Source organism: Lampetra fluviatilis, chromosome 67, assembly GCF_964198595.1.
Source record: "Lampetra fluviatilis chromosome 67, kcLamFluv1.1, whole genome shotgun sequence".
Classification (NCBI taxonomy): domain Eukaryota; kingdom Metazoa; phylum Chordata; class Hyperoartia; order Petromyzontiformes; family Petromyzontidae; genus Lampetra; species Lampetra fluviatilis.
Genome location: NC_136341.1, coordinates 3,049,705 through 3,077,691, shown reverse-complemented (window position 1 = coordinate 3,077,691; position 27,987 = coordinate 3,049,705). Strand labels below are relative to the sequence as shown.

General features: G+C 54.3%; 2 protein-coding genes across 2 annotated transcripts in view; both read left to right on the top strand.

Annotated features, from left to right (window-relative positions):
* Positions 1–4,171: 4,171 nt before the first annotated feature.
* On the top strand, positions 4,172–14,490 carry DCTN3 (dynactin subunit 3). The gene is made up of 7 exons (XM_078882853.1): positions 4,172–4,332; positions 6,808–6,892; positions 8,570–8,656; positions 9,471–9,554; positions 10,426–10,484; positions 13,374–13,433; positions 14,328–14,490. The coding sequence occupies exons 1-7, from the start codon at positions 4,246–4,248 to the stop codon at positions 14,415–14,417; spliced, it is 552 nt and encodes a 183-aa protein (XP_078738979.1). The 5' UTR covers positions 4,172–4,245; the 3' UTR covers positions 14,418–14,490.
* Positions 14,491–17,408: 2,918 nt separating this feature from the next.
* Positions 17,409–27,987, top strand: part of LOC144952449 (phospholipid-transporting ATPase IF-like) — an 88,852-nt gene continuing 78,273 nt past the window's right edge. Inside the window, 5 exon segments of the mRNA XM_078882859.1 lie at positions 17,409–17,601; positions 20,359–20,475; positions 21,817–21,906; positions 23,913–23,993; positions 25,287–25,394. Of these exon segments, the coding sequence (XP_078738985.1) occupies positions 17,575–17,601; positions 20,359–20,475; positions 21,817–21,906; positions 23,913–23,993; positions 25,287–25,394 (423 nt within the window). The 5' untranslated portion in view covers positions 17,409–17,574.

Sequence of the window (27,987 nt, the reverse complement as noted above, 5' to 3'; positions counted from 1 at the left end):
TGGCCCATGCCTTCCAATCACTCCAGACCAGGTGCCAGCATCATGACCAACTCGGGCATTGAAGTCACCCAACAAGATGACTCTGTCCCGAGTGGCCACTTTAGCCAGCACCTGTGACAGGAGGTCATAGAGGGCATCTGACTCATCGGCTTTGCCTGCATCCCTCCACGGATGTTCGTCTTCGGTGGGGGCATAAGTAACCACGACCACCACTCCTCGCCTCTGGTTGATGGGAAGGCGAGCCCAAAGTAGCCTGGGGCTTACAGCTTCCCACACCTCACCGCCACGCTCCCACGCCCCCTTCATTCTTTTGTTCAGAAGAAGAGCCACACCCTGTTGTTTGGCAGTCTCCTGGCCCGAATAGAAGACTGTCCACCCCTCATGGTGGCAGGATCCAGAACCTGTCCACCGGACCTCCTGAATGCCACAGAGATCCAGGCGGTACCGGTCCAGCTCCCGGCAGTGAGCGTTCGAACATTCCACGTGGCCATCCGTAGTGGCTTTTCGTTGTTTCTGGAGGAGCCCCGAGGGTGAAGATTCAATCTCCTGGCTCCGCCAATTGGGGTTTGGCCAGGAGACGTCATAGACGCCTGTCCCCCCGGGGTCTCCGGCACAAGCTTATTAGTTACATATTTATGTTTAATTCGTAGTTTCGTGGTAATGAATTGAAGGTGGAGGGGTTACCAGCCCCTCGCACCCGTCCAGAGCCCCCGTTTAGCCACTGTGGTGGTCACAGACGCCATGAGGGGAGAGGCCAATGGGCATTGGCCCTCTCCCCACAGCACTGCCCACGATAGAGTTCCCGGTCTGGCACTGAGAGGAGGTAGGGGGTTGATTTGGCAGACACACACACACACACACTGACACACACACACACAGACTGACACACACACTGACACACACACACATTGATACTGACACACACACTGACACTGACACACACACACACACTGACACAGAAACACACTGACACACACACACTGACACACACACACTGACACACACACACAGACACACACACAGACACACACACTGATACACAGACACAGACTGACACACACACTGACACACACACACATTGATACTGACACACACACTGACACTGACACACACACACTGACACAAACACACACAGACACACATACACTGACACACACACACACATACACACACACAGACACACACACAGACACACACACACTGACATACTCACACTGACACACACACACTGACACACACACTGATATACTCACATTGACGCACTGACACACACTGAAACACCCACACACACACACACTGACACACACACTGACACACACACTGACACACACACTGACACAGACACACACACACACTGACACAAACACACTGACACACACTGACACACACACACTGACACACACACTGACACACACACACTGACACACACACCGACACACACACCGACACACAAAGATCCCCCGTATAGCCTTAACAGACTGTAGGGGCAAGTGCTGTTAGCGAGCACCTATGAAGGCCGGAACGGTACACGAGGGGGTGGGTGGCCAGCACCACGCCCGACCGCCTTTGTCTCCCCAATGGGCGATGTTTACACACCGCACCAGGTACTCATTTGAGGCTGAGTCGCCCTAGGGGAGGCCCAGGACCAGTTCAGATTAGCGTCACTGGTGTTAGCCGTGAGTGAGAATCGAACCCGGGTCGCCAGGTTCATAGCGCAGCGCGCTAACCGCTACACTACCGCTCCCCACACACACAGTTACACACACTCACACACACACACACTGACACACACACACACTGACACACACACACACTGACACACACACTGATACACTGACAGACACACACTGAGACATACACTAACACACACATTGACACACACTGACACTCACACTGACACACACACTGACACACTCACACTGACACACACACTGACACACTCACACTGACACACACACTGACACATTGACACACACACATTGACACACTGACACACACACATTGACACTCACCCGACGCCAGTGAGGGAACCAGAGACTTTGAAGATCCTTGGAGCTGCGTGGACGAACTTGAACTGAACTTTAAACAAATAAAAATATAAATATAGATGCTGCTCGTGTATTGCACCAGATGAGACCTAACGTGGGACACGGGGAGACACGGGGACACGGAGACACGGAGACACGGGGGGGAGACCAGGGGACACGGGGACACGGAGACACGGGGAGACACGGGGAGACACTGGGACACGGGGAGACACGGGGACACGGAGACACGGAGACACGGGGGGGAGACCAGGGGACACGGGGACACGGAGACACGGGGAGACACGGGGAGACACTGGGACACGGGGAGACACGGGGACTCTGGGAGACACGGGGACACGGGGAGACACGGGGACACGGGGAGACACTGGGACACGGGGAGACACGGGGACTCTGGGAGACACGGGGGGACACGGGGAGACACGGAGACACGGGGAGACACGGGGACTCTGGGAGACACGGGGAGACACGGAGACACTGGGACACGGGGAGACACGGGGACACGGGGAGATACGGGGACACGGGGAGACACGGGGACACAGAGAAACGGGGAGACAGAGAAACGGGGAGACAGAGACACGGGGAGACACGGGAACACTGGGACACGGGGAGACACGGGGACACGGAGACACGGGACACTGGGAGACACGGGGACACTGGGACACAGGGACGCTGAGACACAGGGACACAGGGGGACCCTGAGACACTGGGAGACAAGGACCTGAGACCCTGAGACACTGGGAGACACAGGGACCCTGAGACACTGAGACACGGAGACTCCGAGCCCCGAAAGCCCTTGGGTTGAGTCTCCACGGAATCGATTCCACGCGATTCCGATTCCAACACAACTCGATTAGCGGCCCCGCTTCCTGGTGGGCAGGAATCGACGCCACGTCACGCGTATGGGCGTGGGCCCGGCGAGAATCGATTCCGAAGTCGTAACAGAATCGAATCCATCGCTTTGGCGGCAATGAGAACCGCTGCTGGTGTCGGAATCGATCAAGGAATCGAATCGCGGGGTTTGGTGTTTACGTGACGTCACCGTAGTAGAAAATCACGATGCGCTATAAAGCTCTTTGTTAACTCGACGAATTACAACAACAACAACAAACAGACAATACATAAAAGCACGACAGTAGTGGACAATTATCGAAAAAAGTAAATGCGTCACTGAAAAAACTAAAAAAAATACACAAATTAAAGTTAAAAAAAATTAGTTTGTTTAGCAAACTTACTTGTTTAGAAGCGACCTTGCTACAAATGATAGCACGACGAAAGTGGCCTCATCATCATCATCTGAGGTAACGGCGCCTCAGGCAGAAGCATCCAGCAAACCCCCTTACCAACATGGCCGCGCTCAACCCCTGCCTCTCTCTCTCGCTCGCTCCAATACGTGCTTTGAAAAAGGGCCACTGGCCGAAACGTCGCCAAATGTAACACGTTGTGTATTTCTTTCAAAGCCACCACTCATTGAGTTTTTGTGTTGTTGTTTTAAATCGGGGCCGGATAAGGGCGAAATCCTAATGGTCGCTAATCCCTTACCAACATGGCGGCTCTACTTCCTAGCCCCTCCCCTCTTGCCCAAGCCCCTCCCCCACTCAGCCCCTCCCCCCCACTCAGCCCCTCCCCCACCCCTCCCACGTTCAGTTCCCCGCCCTCCCTCTGCTTAGCCCCTCCCCCTCGTCTTAGCCCCCCCCCCTCTACCCCGCCCCCTCCCCGCCCATCCACTTCCACCCTGCTTAACCCCTCCCACCCCGCCTAGCCCCTCCCACCCAGCCCAGCCCCTCCCACCCCGCCTAGCCCCTCTCACCCCGCCTAGCCCCTCTCACCCAGCCCAGCCCCTCCCACCCGCCTAGCCCCTCCCACCCCGCCTAGCCCCTCTCACCCCGCCTAGCCCCTCCCACTCCGCCTAGCCCCTCCCACCCGCCTAGCCCCTCCCACCCAGCCCAGCCCCTCCCACCCAGCCCAGCCCCTCCCACCCAGCCCCTCCCACCCAGCCCCTCATACCCCGCCTAGCCCCTCCCACCCCGCCCAGCCCCGCCCACCCAGCCCCTCCCACCCAGCCCAGCCCCTCCCACCCAGCCCAGCCCCTCCCACCCCACCTTACCCCTCCCACCCCGCCGAGCCCCACCCTGCTCCTGAGAAGTCAGACGACGAGACGCGTGTGTGTGTGTCTGTCTGTGGCGTCTGCGTGCTCGCCATGGCCGATATATCCGAGATGGAGGCGAGAATCGAGGCGCTGGAGCGCGCCCTCTGCGGTGGCCGCCCGCCCGCCAAACGCCTCCAGGTGCCGCTGCCATCCCCGAAACTCTGCACCGGTTTTGGGTTAAAACACCGCTCGAGGCCTAGCTCGGCTCGGAGCCTACTCGCTTGCCTGGATTGCTTTGCCGCGCCCGGTGCCTCGGTCCCTGTAGGGGGAGCAGACGTGGGAGGGGGTGGGGTCTTGGGGTGTCTCTTCCAAATAAACGTAGAACTCTTTCTTGTTTAGACAGCATCTCTGCGGGGCCGCCCGCCCGCCAAACGCCTCCAGGTGCCGCTGCCATCCCCGAAACTCCGCACCGGTTTCGGGTTAAAACACCGCTCGAGGCCTAGCTCGGCTCGGAGCCTACTCGCTTGCCTGGATCGCTTTGCCGCGCCCGGTGCCTCGGTCCCTGTAGGGGGAGCAGACGTGGGAGGGGGTGGGGTCCTGGGGTGCCTCTTACGAGTTAACGTAAAACTGTTTGTTGTTTTGACAGCATCGTTATCAACAGCATTGCTATCAATAGCATCATCAACAACATTGTTATCAATAGTATCATCAACAGCATTGTTATCAATAGCATCATCAACAGCATTGTTATCAATAGCATCATCAACAGCATTGTTATCAATAGCATCATCAACAGCATTGTTATCAATAGCATCATCAACAGCATTGTTATCAATAGCATCATCAACAGCATTGTTATCAACAGCATCATCAACAGCATTGTTATCAATAGTATCATCAACAGCATTGTTATCAATAGCATCATCAACAGCATCGTTATCAATAGCATCATCAACAGCATTGTTATCAATAGCATCAACAGCATTGTTATCAATAGCATCATCAACAGCATTGTTATCAATAGCATCATCAACATCATTGTTATCAATAGCATCATCAACAGCATTGTTATCAATAGCATCATCAACAGCATTGTTATCAATAGCATCATCAACAGCATTGTTATCAATAGCATCAACAGCATCGTTATCAATAGCATCATCAACAGCATTGTTATCAATAGCATCAACAGCATTGTTATCAATAGCATCATCAACAGCATTGTTATCAATAGCATCATCAACAGCATTGTTATCAACAGCATCATCAACAGCATTGTTATCAATAGCATCATCAACAGCATTGTTATCAATAGCATCATCAACAGCATTGTTATCAATAGCATCATCAACAGCATTGGTATCAACAGCATCATCAACAGCATTGTTATCAATAGTATCATCAACAGCATTGTTATCAATAGCATCATCAACAGAATCGTTATCAATAGCATCATCAACAGCATTGTTATCAATAGCATCATCAACAGCATTGTTATCAATAGCATCATCAACATCATTGTTATCAACAGCATCAACAGCATTGTTATCAATAGCATCATCAACAGCATTGTTATCAATAGCATCATCAACAGCATTGTTATCAATAGCATCATCAACAGCATTGGTATCAACAGCATCATCAACAGCATTGTTATCAATAGTATCATCAACAGCATTGTTATCAATAGCATCATCAACAGCATCGTTATCAATAGCATCATCAACAGCATTGTTATCAATAGCATCGTCAACAGCATCATCAACAGCATCGTTATCAATAGCATCATCAACAGCATTGTTATCAATAGCATCATCAACAGCATTGTTATCAATAGCATCATCAACAGCATTGGTATCAATAGCATCATCAACAGCATTGTTATCAATAGCATCAACAGCATTGTTATCAATAGCATCATCAACAGCATTGATATCAATAGCATCATCAACAGCATTGTTATCGATAGCATCATCAACAGCATTGTGATGATCAACAGCATCATCAATAACAACATGATTGCAGTAGGCGTCTTTGCTGGTAGGGGTAATGTGAGTGGGTGGTGATAGTATCTGAACCGGTCCAGGGGCTCCCCTAGGTCGACTCAGCCTCAAAAGAGTACCTGGTGCGGTGTGTAAACATTGTCACTGGGAAGACAAAGGCGGCCGGGCATAGTGCTGGCCACCCACCCTCTCGTGTGCGACAGTGCCGGTAGCCTTCATAGGTGCTGCTACTCGCTAACAGCACTTGCCCCTACAGTCTGTTAGAGGCTACACGGGGGAGATTTGCCTTTGGTAATGATGATGGTGGTGGTGAATGTTGTGTAAAGGAAGGACGCTCACAACAACGAGCGGAGCGCCGGGCGGCTAAAACGCAGCGAGTTGGCACAGTAGCGGGTACAGCTGGTGGTGCATCTACCAGTTACATAGGTAAAAAATGAAATTAAAAATAATAAAATCACGACGTTTCGGAGGCAACACAAGTCTCCGTCATCAGGTGGGACATTCACGGCCAGATTTGCTGCATCAAGTGAGGCAGGGATTCCAAGATGCAGGTTCTTAAATACAAGTTAAGGGGGAGGAGAGGGGGGGGGAGGAGCTTATTCTGATAAGCTCCTCCCCTCTCCTCCCCCTTAACCCATAGGGTGGTGTTTTGTCTCCTTCTGCTCCGCAGTGTGTGGATGCCCTGACGAAGATTCAGGCGACGTTGGACGTGGCGGCTGGCAAGAGGGAGCGTGTGAGGACCCTCTTCAAGAAACGTGAGAGACCAGGGGAGGGACCGGGGAGGGACCGGGGAGGGACCGGGGAGGGACCGGGGAGGGACCGGGGAGGGACCGGGTGAGGGACCAGGGAGAGACCAGGGGAGGGACCGGGGGAGGGACCGGGGAGGGACCGGGGAGGGACCGGGTGAGGGACCGGGGGAGGGACCGGGGAGGGACCGGGGAGGGACCGGGGAGGGACCGGGGAGGGACCGGGGAGGGACCGGGTGAGGGACCAGGGAGAGACCAGGGGAGGGACCGGGGGAGGGACCGGGGAGGGACCGGGGAGGGACCGGGTGAGGGACCGGGGGAGGGACCGGGGAGGGACCGGGGGAGGGACCGGGGGAGGGACCGGGGGAGGGACCGGGGAGGGACCGGGGAGGGACCGGGGGAGGGACCGGGGAGGGACCGGGGAGGGACCGGGGGAGGGACCGGGGAGGGACCGGGGGAGGGACTGGGGAGGGACCGGGGGAGGGACCGGGGGAGGGACCGGGGGAGGGACCGGGGAGGGACCGGGGAGGGACCGGGGAGGGACCGGGGAGGGACCGGGGAGGGACCGGGGAGGGACCGGGTGAGGGACCGGGGAGGGACCGGGGGAGGGACCGGGGGAGGGACCGGGGGAGGGACCGGGGAGGGACCGGGGAGGGACCGGGGGAGGGACCGGGGAGGGACCGGGGAGGGACCGGGGGAGGGACCGGGGGAGGGACCGGGGAGGGACCGGGGCTTTCATGTAACGATGTCCGCGTCGGAGGAGGGAACCGCTTAAATTCTGGGCTCGAATCCCGGCATCAACCCCCCGCCTGCCTTTCATTGCACCTCTCTTGTTGTGTGTGTAACGCGTGCGTGTCACGGGTGTGTGTGTGTGTCGTGTGTGTGTGTCGTGTGTGTCACGTGTGTGTAACGTGTGTGTGTGTAACGTGTGTGTCACGTGTGTGTAACGTGTGTGTGTGTGTCACGTGTGTGTGTCACGGGTGTGTATGTGTCACGTGTGTGTGTGTGTCACGTGTGTGTGTGTGTATAACGTGTGTGTGTGACGTGTGTGTATAACGTGTGTGTGTGACGTGTGTGTGTGTGTATAACGTGTGTGTGTGACGTGTGTGTATAACGTGTGTGTGTGACGTGTGTGTGTAACGTGTGTGTGTGTGTCACGTGTGTGTGTCACGTGTGTGTCACGTGTGTGTGTGTGTCACGTGTGTGTGTATAACGTGTGTGTGACGTGTGTGTGACGTGTGTGTGTGTGTGTCACGTGTGTGTGTGTCACGTGTGTGTGTCACGTGTGTGTAACGCGTGTGTGTCACGGGTGTGTATGTGCCACGTGTGGGTGTGTGTGTGTGTCACGTGTGGGTGTGTGTGTGTGTCACGTGTGGGTGTGTGTGTGTGTGTCACGTGTGTGTGTGTCACGTGTGTGTGTGTCACGTGTGTGTGTGTCACGTGTGTGTGTGTCACGTGTGTGTAACGTGTGTGTGTGTCACGTGTGTGTAACGTGTGTGTGTAACCGGTGTGTGTGTGTCACGCTTGCCGTGTCTGTCTTGTGCGTATCGTTTGTGTCATTCTTGCCGTGTGTGTGTGTCACGTTTGTGTGTGTCATGCTTGCCGCCACGTGTGTCATTTATGTGTGTTGTGTGCCATGCTTTCCGTGTGTGTGTGTGTGTCACGTGTGTGTCACGTGTGTGTCAGTGGATGAGTTGCTGCGGGTGCTGGAGCCTGGGCAGTCCCCGTCTCCTGCGGTTCCTGACTCCGTCAAACTCCAGATCATCCTCTCGGGTACCACACTCGCAGACACGCACATGCAGACACGCACACGCAGACACGCACACGCAGACACGCACATGCAGACACGCACACGCAGACACGCACACGCAGACACGTACACGCAGACACGCACATGCAGACACGCACGCGCAGACACGTACACGCAGACACGCACACGCAGAGACACACTCGCAGACACGCACACGCAGACACGCACACGCAGACACGCAGACACGCACACGCAGACACGCACACGCAGACACGCACACGCAGACACGCACACGCAGAGACACACTCGCAGACACGCACACGCAGACACGCACACGCAGACACGCACACGCAGACACGCACACGCAGACACGCACACGCAGACACGCACACGCAGACACGCAGACACGCACACGCAGACACGCACGCGCAGACACGCACGCGCAGAGACGCACGCGCAGAGACGCACGCATATCAGTGATGTTGGCTGGGGCAAGATGGTTACATGGGGGATCTTTATTTTGTTGTGCCTGCCTGTGTGTGTGTCCACGTGCGTGTGTGTGTGTCCACGTGCGTGTGTGTGTGTCCGCGTGTGTGTGTGTCCGCATGTGTGTGTGTGTCCGCATGCGCGTGTGTGTGTGTCCGCATGTGTGTGTGTGTCCGCATGCGCGTGCGCGTGTGTCCGCGTGTGTGTGTGTGTTCGCATGCGCGTGTGTGCGTGTGTGTGTGTCCGCATGTGTGTGTGTGTCCGCATGCGCGTGCGCGTGTGTCCGCGTGTGTGTGTGTGTTCGCATGCGCGTGTGTGCGTGTGTGTGTGTTCGCGTGTGTGTGTGTGCAGGAGAGGCGACGTTAAAGACCCAGGCGGGGCTCTTGGAGGAGGTGGAGCAGCTGATTCCTCTGCTGGAGAGCCAGTCCCTTCAAGGTGGCTCAATGTGCAGGCGATACACATCTTCTTTGTCAATGAAGTCCTTAATCTGCGTGTCTGCAAAATCCTCGAGTGTGCTTCCCGACGAGGTAGAAAGCTCTGTCATGTGCACCAACAGGTGCTTGCGTACAAACATGTCCACGTACACCTCGCGCTCTCTTTTAGCCCCGCCCCTCCCCCCTCCCGATACGTTCCATTCATTGGCTACCACATTCTGATAAGCTCCCCCCCATCCTCTCCTCCCCCTCAACTTGTATTTAAGGGCTTACATCTTGAAATCCCTGCCTCACTTGATGCAGCAAATCTAGCTGTGACGGTCCCACTTGATGACAGAGACTTGTATTGCCTCCGAAACGTCTAGGATGAAGCCATGTTGCGCCTGCAACATGGCTTCATCCCAGAGGTCGCAATCAGGTACCCGATACCCGTACCCTACCCGTACCCGGCCGGGTACGGGTAGGGTACGGGTACGGCCGGGTACGGGTACCCGTTTGCGACCCTGGTGCGGCCGGGTACGGGTACCCGTTTGCGACCCTGGTGCGGCCGGGTACGTGTAAGGAATCAAAACCCAAACTTAATTTGGAGCTTTCATGACTGCAGGAATTATTCTTTGGTTCTTTCGGTAAAGTCACGTATAAAGAAAGATAAAATAATAAATTATGCTAGTATTTAATTTAATTTATTATTTTATCTTCATACGTGACTTTACCGAAAGAACCAAAGAATGAATCAAAACCCGTTTGCGACCTCTGCCAAGCGGCATCCCCGGTTAATGCTGCTGCTGCTGCTGTGGTTGTGCGTGCGTGCGTCCGTGCGCGCCCGGCGAAAACCCCGCGGTTGTGTGCGCGTGTGTCCGTCTGCCGTTCAGCGATCCCTGGCTACTCGGGGCAGCTGCAGGCGCTCACGCAGGTTCACGTGCGTCAGCAGGTGAGTGGGCAGGCGGCGGGGGGACTGCGGGGGAAGGGCTCGCTTAGGGAAGGGCGTTGTGCATGTAATGGTGTACGGGAGGTCGTTGGTTGCTGTTGTATACCTGGAGTCTGCGTCTCTCATCATCATCATCACGGTGGCTAGGAGATGTTGACTACCTCGCCTGGTGTACGCGAGGTCGTTGGTTGCTGTTGTATACCTGGAGTTTGCAGTGTCTCTCTCTCTCATCATCATCACGGTGGCTAGGAGATGTTGACTACCTCGCCTGGTGTACGCGAGGTCGTTGGTTGCTGTTGTATACCTGGAGTTTGCAGTGTCTCTCTCTCATCATCATCACGGTGGCTAGGAGATGTTAACTGCCTCGCCTGGTCTGCAGGAGGTCGTGGGTTTGATCTCGAACCTGACGATGCCTCCTGCTGTATATGTAGAGTCTGCGTCTCTCTCTCTTATCATCATCATCATCATCACGGTGGCTAGGAGATGTTAACTTCCTCGCCTGGTATACAGGGGGTCGTGGGTTCCATCCCTGCTGCTGTATATGTGGAGTCTGCGTCTCTCTCTCTCATCATCATCACGGTGGCTAGGAGATGTTAACTACCTCGCCTGGTCTGCAGGAGGTCGTGGGTTCGAGGTCGTGGGTTTGATCTCGACCCTGACGATGCCTGCTGCTGTATATTTGGAGTCTGTGTCTCTCTCTCATCATCATCACGGTAGCTATGAGATGTTGACTACCTCGCCTGGTATACAGGGGGTCGTGGGTTCCATCCCTGCTGCTGTATTTGTGGAGTCTGCGTCTCTCTCTCATCATCATCATCATCACGGTGGCTAGGAGATGTTGACTACCTCGCCTGGTATATAGGAGGTCGTGGGTTCAATCTCGAACCTGACAATGCCTGCTGCTGTATATTTGGAGTCTGCGTCTCTCTCTCATCATCATCATCACGGTGGCTAGGAGATATTAACTACCTCGCCTGGTCTACAGGGGGTCATGGGTTCGATCTCTGCTGCTGTATATCTGGAGTTTGCAGTGTCTCTCATCATCATCACGGTGGCTAGGAGATGTTAACTGCCTCGCCTGGTCTGCAGGAGGTCGTGGGTTTGATCTCGAACCTGACGATGCCTCCTGCTGTATATGTAGAGTCTGCGTCTCTCTCTCTCTTATCATCATCATCATCACGGTGGCTCGGAGATGTTAACTACCTCGCCTGGTGTACAGAAGGTCGTGGGCTTTCTGACGATGTCCTCTACATTTGGGAGTTCTCCCCGGGGTCGCGTGGATTTTTCTCCGGGCCCTCCCGTTTTTCCCTCCACATTGAGATTCAACGTCGCGCGTGTTTGGCTAACCGCTATACATTTCCACGCGACGATAATCCTCTTAGAGGGGCTATCATTTGTGAAGCCTGGTCGCTTCTAAATTAAGTGGGCCTTACCTGGTAAGATACAATTAGTATAAATGATTGGTGTGTATACTCGTGTGTGTGTGTGTGTGGGGAGTGGTAGTGTAGCGGTTAGCGCTACGCTGCCCTATGAACCTGGCGACACGGGTTCAATTCCCGCTCACAGCCAACACCACCAGTGACGATTATCTGAAACCGGTCCTGGGCCTCCCCTAGGTCGACTCAGCCTCAAATGAGTACCTCGTGCGGTGTGTAAACATCGCTACTGGGGAGACAAAGGCGGCCGGGCGTGGTGTTGGCCACCCACCCCCTCGTGTGCCGTCCCGGCCTTCATAGGTGCTCGCTAACAGCACTTGCCCCTACAGTCTGTTAAGGCTAGACGGGGGATCTTTGTCTTTGTGTGTAGGTGGGTGCTCGCTAATAGCACTTGCCTATACGGGAGGTACAGGGCTGCGGGTGTGTATAAGCGGAGCTCCGGGCAGCTTAAACACAGCAGGTTGGCACAGTAGGGGGCACAGGTGGTGCATCAGCCAGTCATCTCGGTCATCTCAGTCAGTCGACCCGTGGCACCTGCTGGGTCTGCCCCGTGACCTCCTCCTGCCAACGGGCGTTCGACACTTCACGTGGCAGCCTCAAGGTGCACTTGGCCTGGCACAAGCGTCATGGTGACGTCACCGCCACTTAGTGGCGAATGGCGGTTGTTGTTGTTGTGTGCGTGAGTGGCTGGGTGGGTGAGTGGGTGGGTGGGCGAGTGAGTGGGTGGCTGGGTGGGTGGGTGAGTGTGTGGGTGGGTGAGTTGGTGGATGGGTGAGTTGGTGGATGGGTGAGTGGATGGGTGAGTGGATGGGTGAGTGGGTGGCTGTGTGGGTCAATGGGTGGGTGGGTTGTTTAGTGAGTTGGGGGATGGGTTTGTGAGTGGGTGATTGAGTGGGTGAGTGAGTGAGTGAGTGACCTCCTGCCAGCGGGCGTTCGACACTTCACGTGGCCTCAAGGTGCACTTGGCCTGGCACAAGCGTCGTGGTGACGTCACCGCCACTTAGTGGCGAATGGCGGTTGTTGTCGCTGTGCGAGTGTGTGAGGAGCGGTGGGTGTAGTGGTTAGCGCTACGCTGTGTGTGTGTGTATAGTGGTAGTGCAGCGGTTAGCGTGCTGCGCTACAAACCCACCAGTGGCGATTATCTGAACCGCTTGTGGGCCTCCTCTATCTCGACTCGGCCTCAAATGAGTAGCTGGTGTAGCGGTTTGTAGTGAACATCGCCACTGGGGAGACAAAGGCGGCCGGGCCTTGTGCTGGTAGCCACCCCCTCGTGTGCCACAGTGCCGGTAGCCTTCATAGGTACTGCTCGCTAATAGCACTTGCCCTACAGCCTGTTAGAGGTTACACGGGGGAGCTTTGTCTGTGTCTACATTCATAGGTGCTGCTGCTACTCGCTACTAACAGCACTTGCCCCAGCAGTCTGTTAAGGCTACACAGGGGACCTTTGTCTTTGCAGGATGAGTGTGCGGCGGTGGAGAATGAGGTGAAGACGCTGGTGGAGGAATACAACCGGACGGTAAACAACAACATCAACAACAACAACAACAGCATCAACAACAACAGGCGACATTGTGGAGGGGTGCATTCACTCACGCCTCTCCCTGCCACCGACTCAGCCACTCACCGAGTCACTCACCAAGCCACTCGCCAAGCCACTGGTCACTTACCAAGCCAAGTATAGCGTAGTGTATAGTGTAGTGTATAGTGTAGTGTATAGTGTAGTGTATAGTGTAGTATACTAGTACAGCACTAGTGTATAGTGTAGTGTATAGTGTAGTGTATAGTGTAGTGTATAGTGTAGTGTATAGTGTAGTGTATAGTGTAGTGTATAGTGTAGTATACTAGTACAGCACTAGTGTATAGTGTAGTGTATAGTGTAGTGTATAGTGTAGTGTATAGTGTAGTATACTAGTACAGCACTAGTGTATAGTGTAATGTATAGTGTAGTGTATAGTGTAGTGTATAGTGTAGTATACTAGTACAGCACTAGTGTATAGTGTAGTGTATAGTGTAGTGTATAGTGTAGTGTATAGTGTAGTGTATAGTGTAGTATACTAGTACAGCACTAGTGTGTAGTGTAGTGTGTAGTGTAGTGTATAGTGTAGTGTATAGTGTAGTGTATAGTGTAGTATACTAGTACAGCACTAGTGTATAGTGTAGTGTATAGTGTAGTGTATAGTGTAGTGTATAGTGTAGTGTATAGTGTAGTATACTAGTACAGCACTAGTGTGTAGTGTAGTGTGTAGTGTATAGTGTAGTGTATAGTGTAGTGTGTAGTGTGTCGTGCAGTGTATCGTGAAGTATACTAGCACAGCCCCACCATGTACCCGTGATGCCTTTCTGCTGCCCACCTGCACTACAACCGTTGCTGCCCTGTGCTGCCCCCCCCTGCCCCCCCCCCCCCGAGCAGCTGCTGCTGCTGTCGCGTCAGTTTGTGCAGTGGGACGAGGCGCTGACTCGCGTCGAGGTGACTAGAGGCGCCCGCAGGGTGCTCGACTGACAAGGGCCGAGGCTGCGAAGAACCCACGGGGTCGCCCACCCACCCACTCACCCACCCACCCACACACCCACCCACCCACACACCCGCACACTCGCCCACACACCCACCAGCCCACCCACCCGCCCGCCCGCCCACCCACACACCCACACACCCACCCACGGCACACCCACACACCCACCCACCCGCACACCCACCCACCTACCCACCCGCACACCCGCCCACCCACAGCACACAGCCACCCACCCGCCCACACACCCACCCACGCACCCACTCACCCACCCACTCACCCACCCGCCCACTCACCCGCCCACCGCACACCCACACACCCACCCACACACCTACCCACCCACCCGCACACCCACCCACCCGCACACCCACACCCACCCGCACACCCACACACCCACCCACCCAACTCGCCCACCCGCCCACCCACCAACCCACCCGCCCACCCGCCCACCCACCAGCCCACCCGCCCACCCGCCCACCCGCCCACCCGCACACCCGCCCACCCACACGCCCACCCACCCGCCCACCCACACACCCACCCACACACCCACACACCCGCCCACCCACACACCCACACACCCACCCACCCATACACCCACCCACCGCACACCCACACACCCACCCACCCACCCGCTCACCCACCCACCCGCCCACACATCCACCCGTTCACCCACACACCCGCCCACCCACACACCCACCCACACACCCGCCCACCCACACACCCACCCACCCACCGCACACCCACACACCCACCCGCCCGCCCACCCACCCGCTCACCCACCCACCCGCCCACACACCCACCCGCTCACCCACCCGCTCACCCACCCGCCCACCCACACGCCCGCCCACCCGCCCACCCACACACCCACCCGCCCACCCACCACACTCCGCACACGGCACACCGCACACGGCACCGCATGCCGCACACCGCACACCGCACACGGCACACCGCACACGGCACTCCGCACACCACACATGGCACACGTCACACGACACAAGCCACAACGTTTACAATCCGAGTTCCGTGACATTTCGCCAGTCGTCACAGCCACCAGCTTCATCAGGCGACGCCCACATTCGTGGAGAAGTCCTCCACCTGAGAGGCGCAGATGTGATGTCCACGCTTGTGCAAAGTGGCGGTGGTGGTGGTGGGGGGGGGAGGAGATTAACGTAGAAATCTACCAGCCCCGTGGTCTTGTACTTGCTTGCCCATTGCGTGTACTAAAACAGCTTCCCATAGAAAGCTTGCCCGGCAAAGGTCGCAAAGGGGTTTTGATTCCTTACCCGTACCCGTACCCGGCCGTACCAGGGTCGCAAACGGCTACCCGATTGCGACCTCTGGGATGAAGCCACGTTGCAGGCGCGGGTGGGTTGATTCTAGGAACTTGAATTGTGAGAAGAGACAAGACGTTGGGAAATGAGTGACAAACGGTGACTCACCAGTGACTCACGGCCTACCCGTACCCGGTCGCACCAGGGTCGCAAATGGGTACCCGATACCCGTACCCTACCCGTACCCGGCCGGGTATCGTGTAGGGTACGGGTATCGGGTACCCGATTGCGACCTCTGGGATGAAGCCATGTTGCAGGCGCGGGTGGGTTGATTCTAGGCACTTGATTTGTGAGAAGAGACAAGACGTTGGGAAATGAGTGACAAACGGTGACTCACCAGTGACTCACGGCCTACCCGTACCCGGCTGCACCAGGGTCGCAAACGGCTACACGTACCCGGCCGGGTACGGGTAGCCGGGTTTCGGGTAGGGTACGGGTATCGGGTACCCGGTTGCGACCTCTGTTTCCCGGGTTGGGAGTCGAACCCCCGGGCGAGGATCGAACTCGTGGCCTGAACTCTTTGGGGGGCCCTCCTCCCCCCCCCCCCCGGCTGTGTTGCCCGTGCTGTGCGCGTAGTGTCACCCCCCGCGCTGTAAACGCTCCGTATTTATCAAATAAAAGCCGATGGCGATGAGGAGCGATCTCCGCCTCGTTGGTTTTGGTGGGATGGGCGGCGGGTCGATCGAGGGCTGCAGGAATTCATATTCTGATGACGATCGCCTGTGTTGTGAGCGAAACGTCGTGGTTTGTGTTGTTTTCTTTCAACCTATCTACGTGAATTTACCGAAAGACCCAAAGAATATCCACTAGCCCTGCCCAGTATCCACTCGCCCCTCCCATGCTTTAGGGGGCGGATTTGGGTGGCAGGGGGTGGTCCGGGGGGTGGTCGGGGGGGTTTTGCGGGGTGGGGTAGGGGGTGGGGGTGTGGGTGGGGTTGGGGGGGTTTGCGGGGTGGGGTAGGGGGTGTGGGCGGAGTCAGGGGTGTTTGCGGGGTGGGGTAGGGGGTGTGGGTGGGGTTGGGGGGGTTTTGCGGGGTGGGGTAGGGGGTGTGGGTGGGGTAGGGGTGTTTGCGGGGTGGGGTAGGGGGGGTGTGGGTGGGGTAGGGGGGTTTTGCGGGGTGGGGTAGGGGGTGTGGGTGGGGTAGGGGTGTTTGCGGGGTGGGGTAGGGGGTGTGGGTGGGGTTGGGGGGGTTTGCGGGGTGGGGTAGGGGGTGTGGGTGGGGTTGGGGGGGTTTTGCGGGGTGGGGTAGGGGGTGTGGGTGGGGTTGGGGGGGTTTGCGGGGTGGGGTAGGGGGTGTGGGCGGAGTCAGGGGTGTTTGCGGGGTGGGGTAGGGGGGGTGGGCGGAGTCAGGGGTGTTTGCGGGTGGGGTAGGGGGTGTGGGTGGGGGGCGTTTGCGGGGTGGGGTAGGGGGTGTGGGCGGAGTCAGGGGTGTTTGCGGGGTGGGGTAGGGGGTGTGGGTGGGGGGCGTTTGCGGGGTGGGGTAGGGGGGGTGGGCGGAGTCAGGGGTGTTTGCGGGGTGGGGTAGGGGGTGTGGGTGGGGGGCGTTTGCGGGGTGGGCGGAGTCAGGGGGATTTGCGGGGTGGGGTAGGGGGAGTGTGGGCGGGGTCAGGGGTTCGGTGACCCCCGCCCCCCACCCCCCACCTCCACCCCCCGTTCCCGGAAGCGTCACTCCGGTTTCTTGGCCGCCGTCTTGGCAGGAGGAGCTCCCCGCGACCGCCGTTTCGTCGCCGTCTCGCCGCCTTCCCCACCGCCGCCGTCTCCGCCCTCTCGGTGCCTCAGCGCGTCCCTCTCGTCTCGTTATGCGCGAGCATCGCTGGCCATGCTGGAGCGAATCCTCGCCATTCTGGTACGGGACGACACCCACCAGCCCCCCGGGCTTGACTAGCTCGGCTCCTGCCGGCACCTCGCACGCGAATCCCGCGGGGCCATTAGGCAAGACCGAGGATGCGCGGCGGTGCTACTAGGCCGCGGCCTACGAGCGAGAGTTTGTCTCAACCGGTGTTGATGTTGAGTTTTAGTTTATCTTTAACAACTCTTTTAACTAATCTAATAAGTCATTTAACGAACCATTCAGCCACTCATTTGACAACTCATGTAACTCAACAACTCATCTAACAACTGATCTAACCTTTTTTTGTTTCGATTTAAAGCTTTCGTGACTGCATGGATTCATATGCTTGGTTCTTTCGGTAAAGTCACGCAGAAGGGAAATAATAAAATAATGAACATCAAACATGATAAGATACAATTCTGACGAAGAACAGGGCTGTCGGAAAGACAGCGTCCTCATTAGGACGCTGTCTTTCCGACAGACCTGTTCTTCACCTGAGGACGGCTGCTTGCGTTGTGGCCGAAACGTCGTGAGAATTTTATCTTATTATGTTTTATTATTTTATTATTTCCCTTCTACGTGACTTTACTCAAAGAACCAAGAATATGAACTCATCTAACCATTCATCTTGCAACTCATCTAACAACTTATCTAACAACTCATTTAACAACTCATCTAACCATTCATCTAACCATTCATCTTACAACTCATTTAACAACTAATTTCACCATTCATCTAACCATTCATCTAACCATTCATCTTACAACTCATCTAACAACTCATTTAACAACTAATTTCACCATTCATCTAACCATTCATCTAACCATTCATCTTACAACTCATTTAACAACTCATTTAACAACTCATTTCACCATTCATCTAACCATTCATCTAACCATTCATCTTACAACTCATTTAACAACTCATTTAACAACTCATTTCACCATTCATCTAACCATTCATCTAACCATTCATCTTACAACTCATCTAACAACTCATTTAACAACTCATTTCACCATTCATCTAACCATTCATCTAACCATTCATCTTACAACTCATTTAACAACTCATTTAACAACTCATTTCACCATTCATCTAACCATTCATCTAACCATTCATCTTACAACTCATTTAACAACTCATCTAACCATTCATCTTACAACTCATTTAACAACTCATCTAACAACTCATTTAACAACTCATCTAACCATTCATCTAACCATTCATCTTACAACTCGTTTAACAACTCATTTAACAACTAATCTTACCATTCATCTAACCATTCATCTAACAACTCCTCTAAAACTATAACAAACCCTTTAACAATCCCTTTAACTCCTCTTACAACTCCTTGAACAAACCCTTTAGCAACTCCTTGAAAAACTCTTACAAATCCTTTAACAACTCCTTGAACAAACCCTTTTACTCCTCTTACAAATCCTTGAACAACTCCTTGAACAAACCCTTGAACAATTCCTTGAACAAACCCTTTAACTCCTCTTACAAACCCTTGAACACACCCTTGAACAACTCCTTGAACAACTCCTTTAACAACTCCTTGAACAACTTCTTTAACAAACCCTTTAACAACTCTTACAAATCCTTTAGCAACTCCTTGAACAAATTCTTGAACAACTTCTTGAACAAACCCTTGAACAAACCCTTTAACAACTCCTTGAACAACTCATTGAACAAATCCTTGAACAACTCCTTGAACAAACCCTTGAACAAACCCTTGAACAAACCCTTGAACAAATCCTTGAACAACTCCTTGAACAAACCCTTGAACAAACCCTTGAACAAACCCTTGAACAACTCCTTGAACAAACCCTTTAACAACTCCTTGAACAAACCCTTGAACAAAACCTTTAACTCCTCTTATAACTCCTTTAACAAACCCTTTAACAACTCCTTAAGCAACTCTTACAACTCCTTGAACAACTCCTCGAACAACTCCTCTTACAAATCCTTTAACAACTCCTTGAATGAAACACCCGAGGCTTGGAGTGTATATTTAAGGGTTGGAGGGGGAAGAGCGACTTGAATATACGCTCCAAGCCTGGTGGTGTTCATTCAGACGCTGTCTTTCCCACAGCCCTGTTCTTCACCTGAGGACGGCTGCTTGCGTTGTGGCCGAAACGTCGTGAGAATTATTTTATTATGTTTTATTTTTTATTATTTTATTACTTCCCTTCTACGTGACTTTACCGAAAGATCCAAGAAGATGAATCCCATATTCTTAGGATTTTTCGGTAAAGTCACGTAGGTAAAAAATTAAAATTAATAAAAGTAAAATAAAATAAAAATCACGACGTTTCGGAGGCAACACAAGCTTCCGTCTTCAGGTGGAACGTCACAGCCACGACAGCTGTATCAAGTAAATGATACTTATTAATTTTAATTTTTTACCTACGTGACTTTACCGAAAAAACCTAAGAATATGAATCCTTGCAGTCACGAAAGCTTCAAATCTAAAAGATGAATCCCTGCATAATATTTTATTATGTTTTATTTTTATTATTTTACTATCTCCCTTCTACGTGACTTTACCGAAAGAACCAAGAAGATGAATCCCTGCATAATATTTTATCATGTTTTATTTTTATTATTTTATTATTTCCCTTCTACGTGACTTTACCGAAAGAACCAAGAAGATGAATCCCTGCATAATATTTTATTTTTATTATTTTATTATTTCCCTTCTACGTGACTTTACCGATAGAACCAAAGAGCAATGCCCATCCCCGCCCTTCTCCCCCCGCGTGTCCACAGGGGCTGAGAAGATCCGTTCCACAGGTCGACCTCCGCTCCATTCACGTGGGTGATGGCTTCCCGCCGGGACCGTACGTGCAGCACTCGTACCGCGACAACACCATCACTTCGTCCAAGGTGATTGCCGGTGACCCGCAGCGCCCGTGCCAGGCTAGGTGGCACCTCGACCGTGGGAGGGGCGGGTGGCAGAGGTCGCAACCGGGTACCCGATACCCGTACCCTACCCGATACCCGGCTACCCGTACCCGGTTGGGTACGGGTAGGCCGTGAGTCACTGGTGAGTCACCGTTTGTCACTCATTTCCCAACGTCTTGTCTCTTCTCACAATTCAAGTTCCTAGAATCAACCCACCCGCGCCTGCAACATGGCTTCATCCCAGAGGTCGCAAACGGGTTTTGATTCCTTATCCGTACCCGTACCCGGCCGCACCAGGGTCGCAAACGGGTACCCGTACCCTACCCTACCCGTACCCGGGTACGGGTAGGGTACGGGTATCGGGTACCCGATTGGGACCTCTGGGATGAAGCCACGTTGCAGGCGCGGGTGGGTTGATTCTAGGAACTTGAATTGTGAGAAGAGACAAGACGTTGGGAAATGAGTGACAAACGGTGACTCACCAGTGACTCACGGTCTACCCGTACCCGGCCGGGTAGGGTACGGGTATCGGATAGGGTACGGGTATCGGGTAGGGTACGGGTATCGGGTAGGGTACGGGTATCGGGTAAGGTACGGGTATCGGGTAGGGTACGGGTATAGGGTACGGGTATCGGGTAGAGTACGGGTATCGGGTAGGGTACGGGTATCGGGTACGGGTATCGGGTAGGGTACGGGTATCGGGTAGGGTACGGGTATCGGGTAGGGTACGGGTATCGGGTAGGGTACGGGTATCGGGTAAGGTACGGGTACGGGTAGAGTACGGGTATCGGGTAGGGTACGGGTATCGGGTAGGGTACGGGTATCGGGTAGGGTACGGGTATCGGGTAGGGTACGGGTATCGGGTAGGGTACGGGTATCGGGTAGGGTACGGGTATCGGGTAGGGTACGGGTATCGGGTAAGGTACGGGTATCGGGTAGGGTACGGGTATCGGGTAGGGTACGGGTATCGGGTAGAGTACGGGTACGGGTAGAGTACGGGTATCGGGTAGGGTACGGGTATCGGGTAGGGTACGGGTATCGGGTAGGGTACGGGTATCGGGTAGGGTACGGGTATCGGGTACGGGTACCGGGTAGGGTACGGGTATCGGGTAGGGTACGGGTATCGGGTAGAGTACGGGTATCAGGTAGGGTACGGGTATCGGGTAGGGGTAGCCGGGTATCGGGTAGGGTACGGGTATCGGGTACGGGTACCGGGTAGGGTACGGGTATCGGGTACCCGGTTGCGACCTCTGACCTGAAGCCTGTCTCGGGTGCCTGTGCCCCCCCACCCCCCCCCACCCCTCCCCCCCCCTGGCCTTGCAGTACACGCTGTGGAACTTCATCCCGAAGAATCTGTTTGAGCAGTTCCGACGAATCGCCAACCTCTACTTCCTCATGGTCTTCCTCATCCAGGCGAGTGTTCTCCCGCCCGCCCGCGTCGGACGGGACAAACCCGCGCTCCCTCTGCTACCTCCATTCGCTCGCCCCCACCGTGGGTAGGAGATGTTGACTACCTCGCCTGGTCTGCAGGAGGTCGTGGGTTCGATCCCGACCCTGACGATGCCTGCTGCTGTTGTAGATGTGGAGTCTGCGTCTCTCATCATCATCACGGTGGCTAGGAGATGTTGACGACCTCGCCTGGTGTGCAGGAGGTCGTGGGTTCGACCCCGACGCTGACGCCTGCTGCTGCTGTATTTGTGGAGTCTGCGTCTCTCTCTCTCTCATCATCATCACGGTGGCTAAGAGATGTTGACGACCTCGCCTGGTACACAGGAGGTCGTGGGTTCCATCCCTGCTGCTGTATATGTGGAGTCTGCGTCTCTCTCTCATCATCATCACGGTGGCTATGAGATGTTGACGACCTCGCCTGGTCTCCAGGAGGTCGTGGGTTCCATCCCTGCTGCTGTATATGTGGAGTCTGCGTCTCTCTCTCATCATCATCACGGTGGCTATGAGATGTTGACGACCTCGCCTGGTCTACAGGAGGTCGTGGATTAGATCCTCTCTCATCTCTCTCCCCGTGTTCTCTGTCCCCGTGGTCACGTGGATTTTGTCTCCGGATCCTCGGGTTTTTGCGTCCACATTTAGAATCAACGTCAACCCGTTGAGAGTATTTGAGCCGCTGCCGTACATTTCCAAGTGAGGATGATGATGACGATGATACAGCAGGCGATGTCGGTGTCGCGATCGGACCCACGACCTCCTGCGTACCGGGCGAGGTAGTCAACATCTCCTAGCCACACACAAATATACAGCAGGTGTTGTCGGTGTCGCGATCGGACCCACGACCTCCTGCGTACCGGGCGAGGTAGTCAACATCTCCTAGCCACACACAAATATACAGCAGGCGATGTCAGGGTCGCGATCGGACCCACGACCTCCTGCGTACCGGGCGAGGTAGTCAACATCTCCTAGCCACACACAAATATACAGCAGGTGTGGTCGGTGTTGCGATCGGACCCACGACCTCCTGCGTACCAGGCGAGGTAGTCAACATCTCCTAGCCACACACAAATAAACAGCAGGCGTTGTCAGGGTCGTGATCGGACCCACGACCTCCTGCGTACCGGGCGAGGTAGTCAACATCTCCTAGCCACACACAAATATACAGCAGGTGTGGTCGGTGTGGCGATCGGACCCACGACCTCCTGCGTACCGGGCGAGGTAGTCAACATCTCCTAGCCACACACAAATATACAGCAGGTGTGGTCGGTGTTACGATCGGACCCACGACCTCCTGCGTACTGGGCGAGGTAGTCAACATCTCCTAGCCACACACAAATATACAGCAGGTGTGGTCGGTGTTACGATCGGACCCACGACCTCCTGCGTACCGGGCGAGGTAGTCAACATCTCACCACCGTGGCACAACAGTCTGTTGGAGGCTACGCGGGGGATCTTTGTCTTTGTACCCATGAGTCTGTGTGTGTGTACCTGTGTGTGTGTGTGTGTCCGTCTACCCCGTGACCTCCTGCCAGCGGGCGTTCGACACTTCACGTGGCCTCAAGGTGCACTTGGCCTGGCACAAGCGTCGTGGTGACGTCACCGCCGCCACTTAGTGGCGAATGGCGGTTGTTGTTGTTGTTGTGTCCGTGTGTGCGTGGGGAGCGGTGGGTGTAGTGGTTAGCGCTGCGCTATGAACCCAGCGACACGGGTTCGATTCCCACTCACGGCCAACACCAGTGACGATTATCTGAATCGGTCCTGGGCCTCCCCTAGGTCGACTCAGCCTCAAATGAGTACCTGGCGCGACGTGTAAACATCGCCACTGGGGAGACAAAGGCGGCCGGGCGTGGTGCTGGCCACCCACCCCCTCGTGTGCCGTGCCGGCCTTCATAGGTGCTCGCTAACAGCACTTGCCCCTACAGTCTGTTAAGGCTACACGGGGGAGCTTTATCTTTGTGCTCCCTCCACCGCAGCTGCTCGTGGACACGCCGACCAGCCCCGTGACGAGCGGAGTGCCGCTGCTGTTCGTCATCACGGTCACGGCCATCAAGCAGGTGAGTGTGTGTGTACGTGTGTGAGTGTCTGTGTGTGTGTACGTGTACGTGTGTGTGTGTATACGTGTGTGTGTGTACATGTGTGAGTGTGTGTATACGTGTGTGTGTGCGTGTTCGTCATCACGGTCACGGCCATCAAGCAGGTGAGTGTGTGTGTACGTGTGTGTGTGTACGTGTGTGTGTATACGTGTGTGTGTACGTGTGTGTGTACGTGTGTGTGTGTATACGTGTGTGTGTGTACATGTGTGAGTGTGTGTATACGTGTGTGTGAGTGTGTGTATACGTGTGTGTGAGTGTGTGTATACGTGTGTGTGAGTGTGTGTATACGTGTGTGTGAGTGTGTGTACGTGTGTGTGTGTGTGTGTATACGTGTGTGTGAGTGTGTGTATACGTGTGTGTGAGTGTGTGTATACGTGTGTGTGAGTGTGTGTACGTGTGTGTGTGTGTGTGTATACGTGTGTGTGAGTGTGTGTATACGTGTGTGTGAGTGTGTGTATACGTGTGTGTGAGTGTGTGTATACGTGTGTGTCTGTGTGTGTATACGTGTGTGTGTGTACATGTGTGAGTGTGTGTATACGTGTGTGTGTGCGTGTTCGTCATCACGGTCACGGCCATCAAGCAGGTGACGGGAGCCCTGAGCAACACGCACCGCACACACACACACACCCCTGTCACCGTGTGTGTGAGTGTGTGTATACGTGTGTACATGTGTGTGTGTACGTGTGTGTGTGTCAGTGTGTGTGTGTATACGTGTGTATATGTGTGTGTGTACGTGTGCGCGTGTGTGTGCGTGTGTGTGTGCGTGTTCGTCATCACGGTCACGGCCATCAAGCAGGTGAGTGTGTGTGTGTACGTGTGTGTACGTGTGTGTGTACGTGTGTGTGCATGTGTGTGTACGTGTGTGTGTGTGTACGTGTGTGTATGTGTGTGTGTGTGTACGTGTGTGTGTATGTGTGTGTACGTGTGTGTGTGTACGTGTGTGTACATGTGTGTGTGTGTGTGTACGTGTGTGTGTATGTGTGTGTACGTGTGTGTGTGTACGTGTGTGTGTATGTGTGTGTACGTGTGTGTGTGTACGTGTGTGTACATGTGTGTGTGTGTACGCGCGTGTGTGTTTACGTGTGTGTGTATACGTGTGTGGGTGTGTGTGTGTACGTGTATGTGCGTGTGTGTACATGTGTGTGTGTGTGTACGTGTATGTGCGTGTGTGTACATGTGTGTGTGTGTGTACGTGTATGTGCGTGTGTGTACATGTACATGTGTGTACATGTACGTGTGTGTGTGCGCCCACAGGGCTACGAGGACTGGCTGCGTCACCGCGCCGACGGGGAAGCGAACCACGCGGACGTCTACACCGTGAAGAGTGGACACCTGGTGCGCACTCGCTGCAAGCACGTTCGTGTGAGTACACACACACACACACGTACACACACACACGTACACACACACACCTACACACACACACACACGTACACACACACGTACACACACACACGAACACGCACACACGTACACACACACGTACACACACACACGTACACACACACACGCATGTACACGCACACGTACACACACACGTACACAGACACGTACACAGACACACACACGTACACACTCACGCGTAAACACGCACACACACGCACACACACACGTACACACGCACACTCACACACACTCACACACATGTACACACGCACACACACTCTCACACACACGCGTACACACACGCACGTACACACACACGTATGCACACACGCACTCCCACACACACACACACGTACACACACACGTGCACGCGCACGCACGTACACACACACACGTACACACACTCACACACACTCGCACACACACGCACACACACTCACATGCACACACACACACACGTACACACGCGTACACACGCACGTACACACACTCACACGCACGCACACATACGCACACGCACGTACACACGCGTACACACACATGTACACACACTCACGCGCTCACACACACATACACACGCACGCACTCACACGCGCACACAAGTACAAAGATAAAGACATACACACACACGCACGTGCACCCGCACATGCGGTGGTGGTCGTGGTGGTGCAGGTGGGAGACATTGTGTATGTGCGGAGTGGGGAGTCGTTCCCGTGTGGTGGTGGTAGTGATAGTGGTTGATGTGGTGGTGGTTCTTGTTGTAGTGGTGGTGGTGGTGATTGTGGTTGATGGTGATGTTGTAGTGGTGGTGGTGGTGGTGATAGTGGTTGATGGTGATGTTGTAGTGGTGGTGGTGGTGGTGATAGTGGTTGATGGTGATGTTGTAGTGGTGGTGGTGATAGTGGTTGATGGTGATGTTGTAGTGGTGGTGGTGATAGTGGTTGATGGTGATGTTGTAGTGGTGGTGGTGATAGTGGTTGATGGTGATGTTGTAGTGGTGGTGGTGATAGTGGTTGATGGTGGTGGTGATAGTGGATGATGGTGATGTTGTAGTAGTGGTGGTGGTGGTGATAGTGGTTGATGGTGATGTTGTAGTGGTGGTGGTGGTGGTGATTGTGGTTGATGGTGATGTTGTAGTGGTGGTGGTGGTGGTGATAGTGGTTGATGGTGATGTTGTAGTGGTGGTGGTGGTGATAGTGGTTGATGGTGATGTTGTAGTGGTGGTGGTGGTGGTGATAGTGGTTGATGGTGATGTTGTAGTGGTGGTGGTGGTGGTGATAGTGGTTGGTGGTGATGTTGTAGTGGTGGTGGTGGTGGTGATAGTGGTTGATGGTGATGTTGTAGTGGTGGTGGTGATAGTGGTTGATGGTGATGTTGTAGTGGTGGTGGTGGTGGTGATAGTGGTTGATGGTGATGTTGTAGTGGTGGTGGTGGTGATAGTGGTTGATGGTGATGTTGTAGTGGTGGTGGTGGTGGTGATAGTGGTTGATGGTGATGTTGTAGTGGTGGTGGTGGTGGTGATAGTGGTTGATGGTGATGTTGTAGTGGTGGTGGTGGTGGTGATAGTGGTTGATGGTGATGTTGTAGTGGTGGTGGTGGTGGTTGATGTTGTAGTGGTGGTGGTGGTGGTGATTGTGGTTGATGGTGATGTTGTAGTGGTGGTGGTGGTGGTGATAGTGGTTGATGGTGATGTTGTAGTGGTGGTGGTGGTGGTGATAGTGGTTGATGGTGATGTTGTAGTGGTGGTGGTGATAGTGGTTGGTGGTGATGTTGTAGTGGTGGTGGTGGTGATAGTGGTTGATGGTGATGTTGTAGTGGTGGTGGTGGTGATAGTGGTTGATGGTGATGTTGTAGTGGTGGTGGTGATAGTGGTTGATGGTGATGTTGTAGTGGTGGTGGTGGTGGTGATAGTGGTTGATGGTGATGTTGTAGTGGTGGTGGTGGTGATAGTGGTTGGTGGTGATGTTGTAGTGGTGGTGGTGGTGGTGATAGTGGTTGATGGTGATGTTGTAGTGGTGGTGGTGGTGGTGATTGTGGTTGATGGTGATGTTGTAGTGGTGGTGGTGGTGGTGATAGTGGTTGATGGTGATGTTGTGGTGGTGGTGGTGGTGATAGTGGTTGATGGTGATGTTGTAGTGGTGGTGGTGGTGGTGATAGTGGTTGATGGTGATGTTGTAGTGGTGGTGGTGGTGGTGATTGTGGTTGATGGTGATGTTGTAGTGGTGGTGGTGGTGGTGATAGTGGTTGATGGTGATGTTGTAGTGGTGGTGGTGGTGGTGATTGTGGTTGATGGTGATGTTGTAGTGGTGGTGGTGGTGGTGATAGTGGTTGATGGTGATGTTGTAGTGGTGGTGGTGGTGGTGATAGTGGTTGATGGTGATGTTGTAGTGGTGGTGGTGATAGTGGTTGATGGTGATGTTGTAGTGGTGGTGGTGATAGTGGTTGATGGTGATGTTGTAGTGGTGGTGGTGATAGTGGTTGATGGTGATGTTGTAGTGGTGGTGGTGATAGTGGTTGATGGTGGTGGTGATAGTGGATGATGGTGATGTTGTAGTAGTGGTGGTGGTGG

Bases quoted from the DNA above. Each gene is read 5' to 3' on its own strand.
- DCTN3 (XM_078882853.1), top strand. From the start codon at position 4,246: ATGGCCGATATATCCGAGATGGAGGCGAGAATCGAGGCGCTGGAGCGC. The intron at 6,893-8,569 runs GTGAGAGACCAG...CGTGTGTGTCAG, and splicing joins GAGGACCCTCTTCAAGAAAC to TGGATGAGTTGCTGCGGGTG. The intron at 8,657-9,470 runs GTACCACACTCG...GTGTGTGTGCAG, and splicing joins ACTCCAGATCATCCTCTCGG to GAGAGGCGACGTTAAAGACC.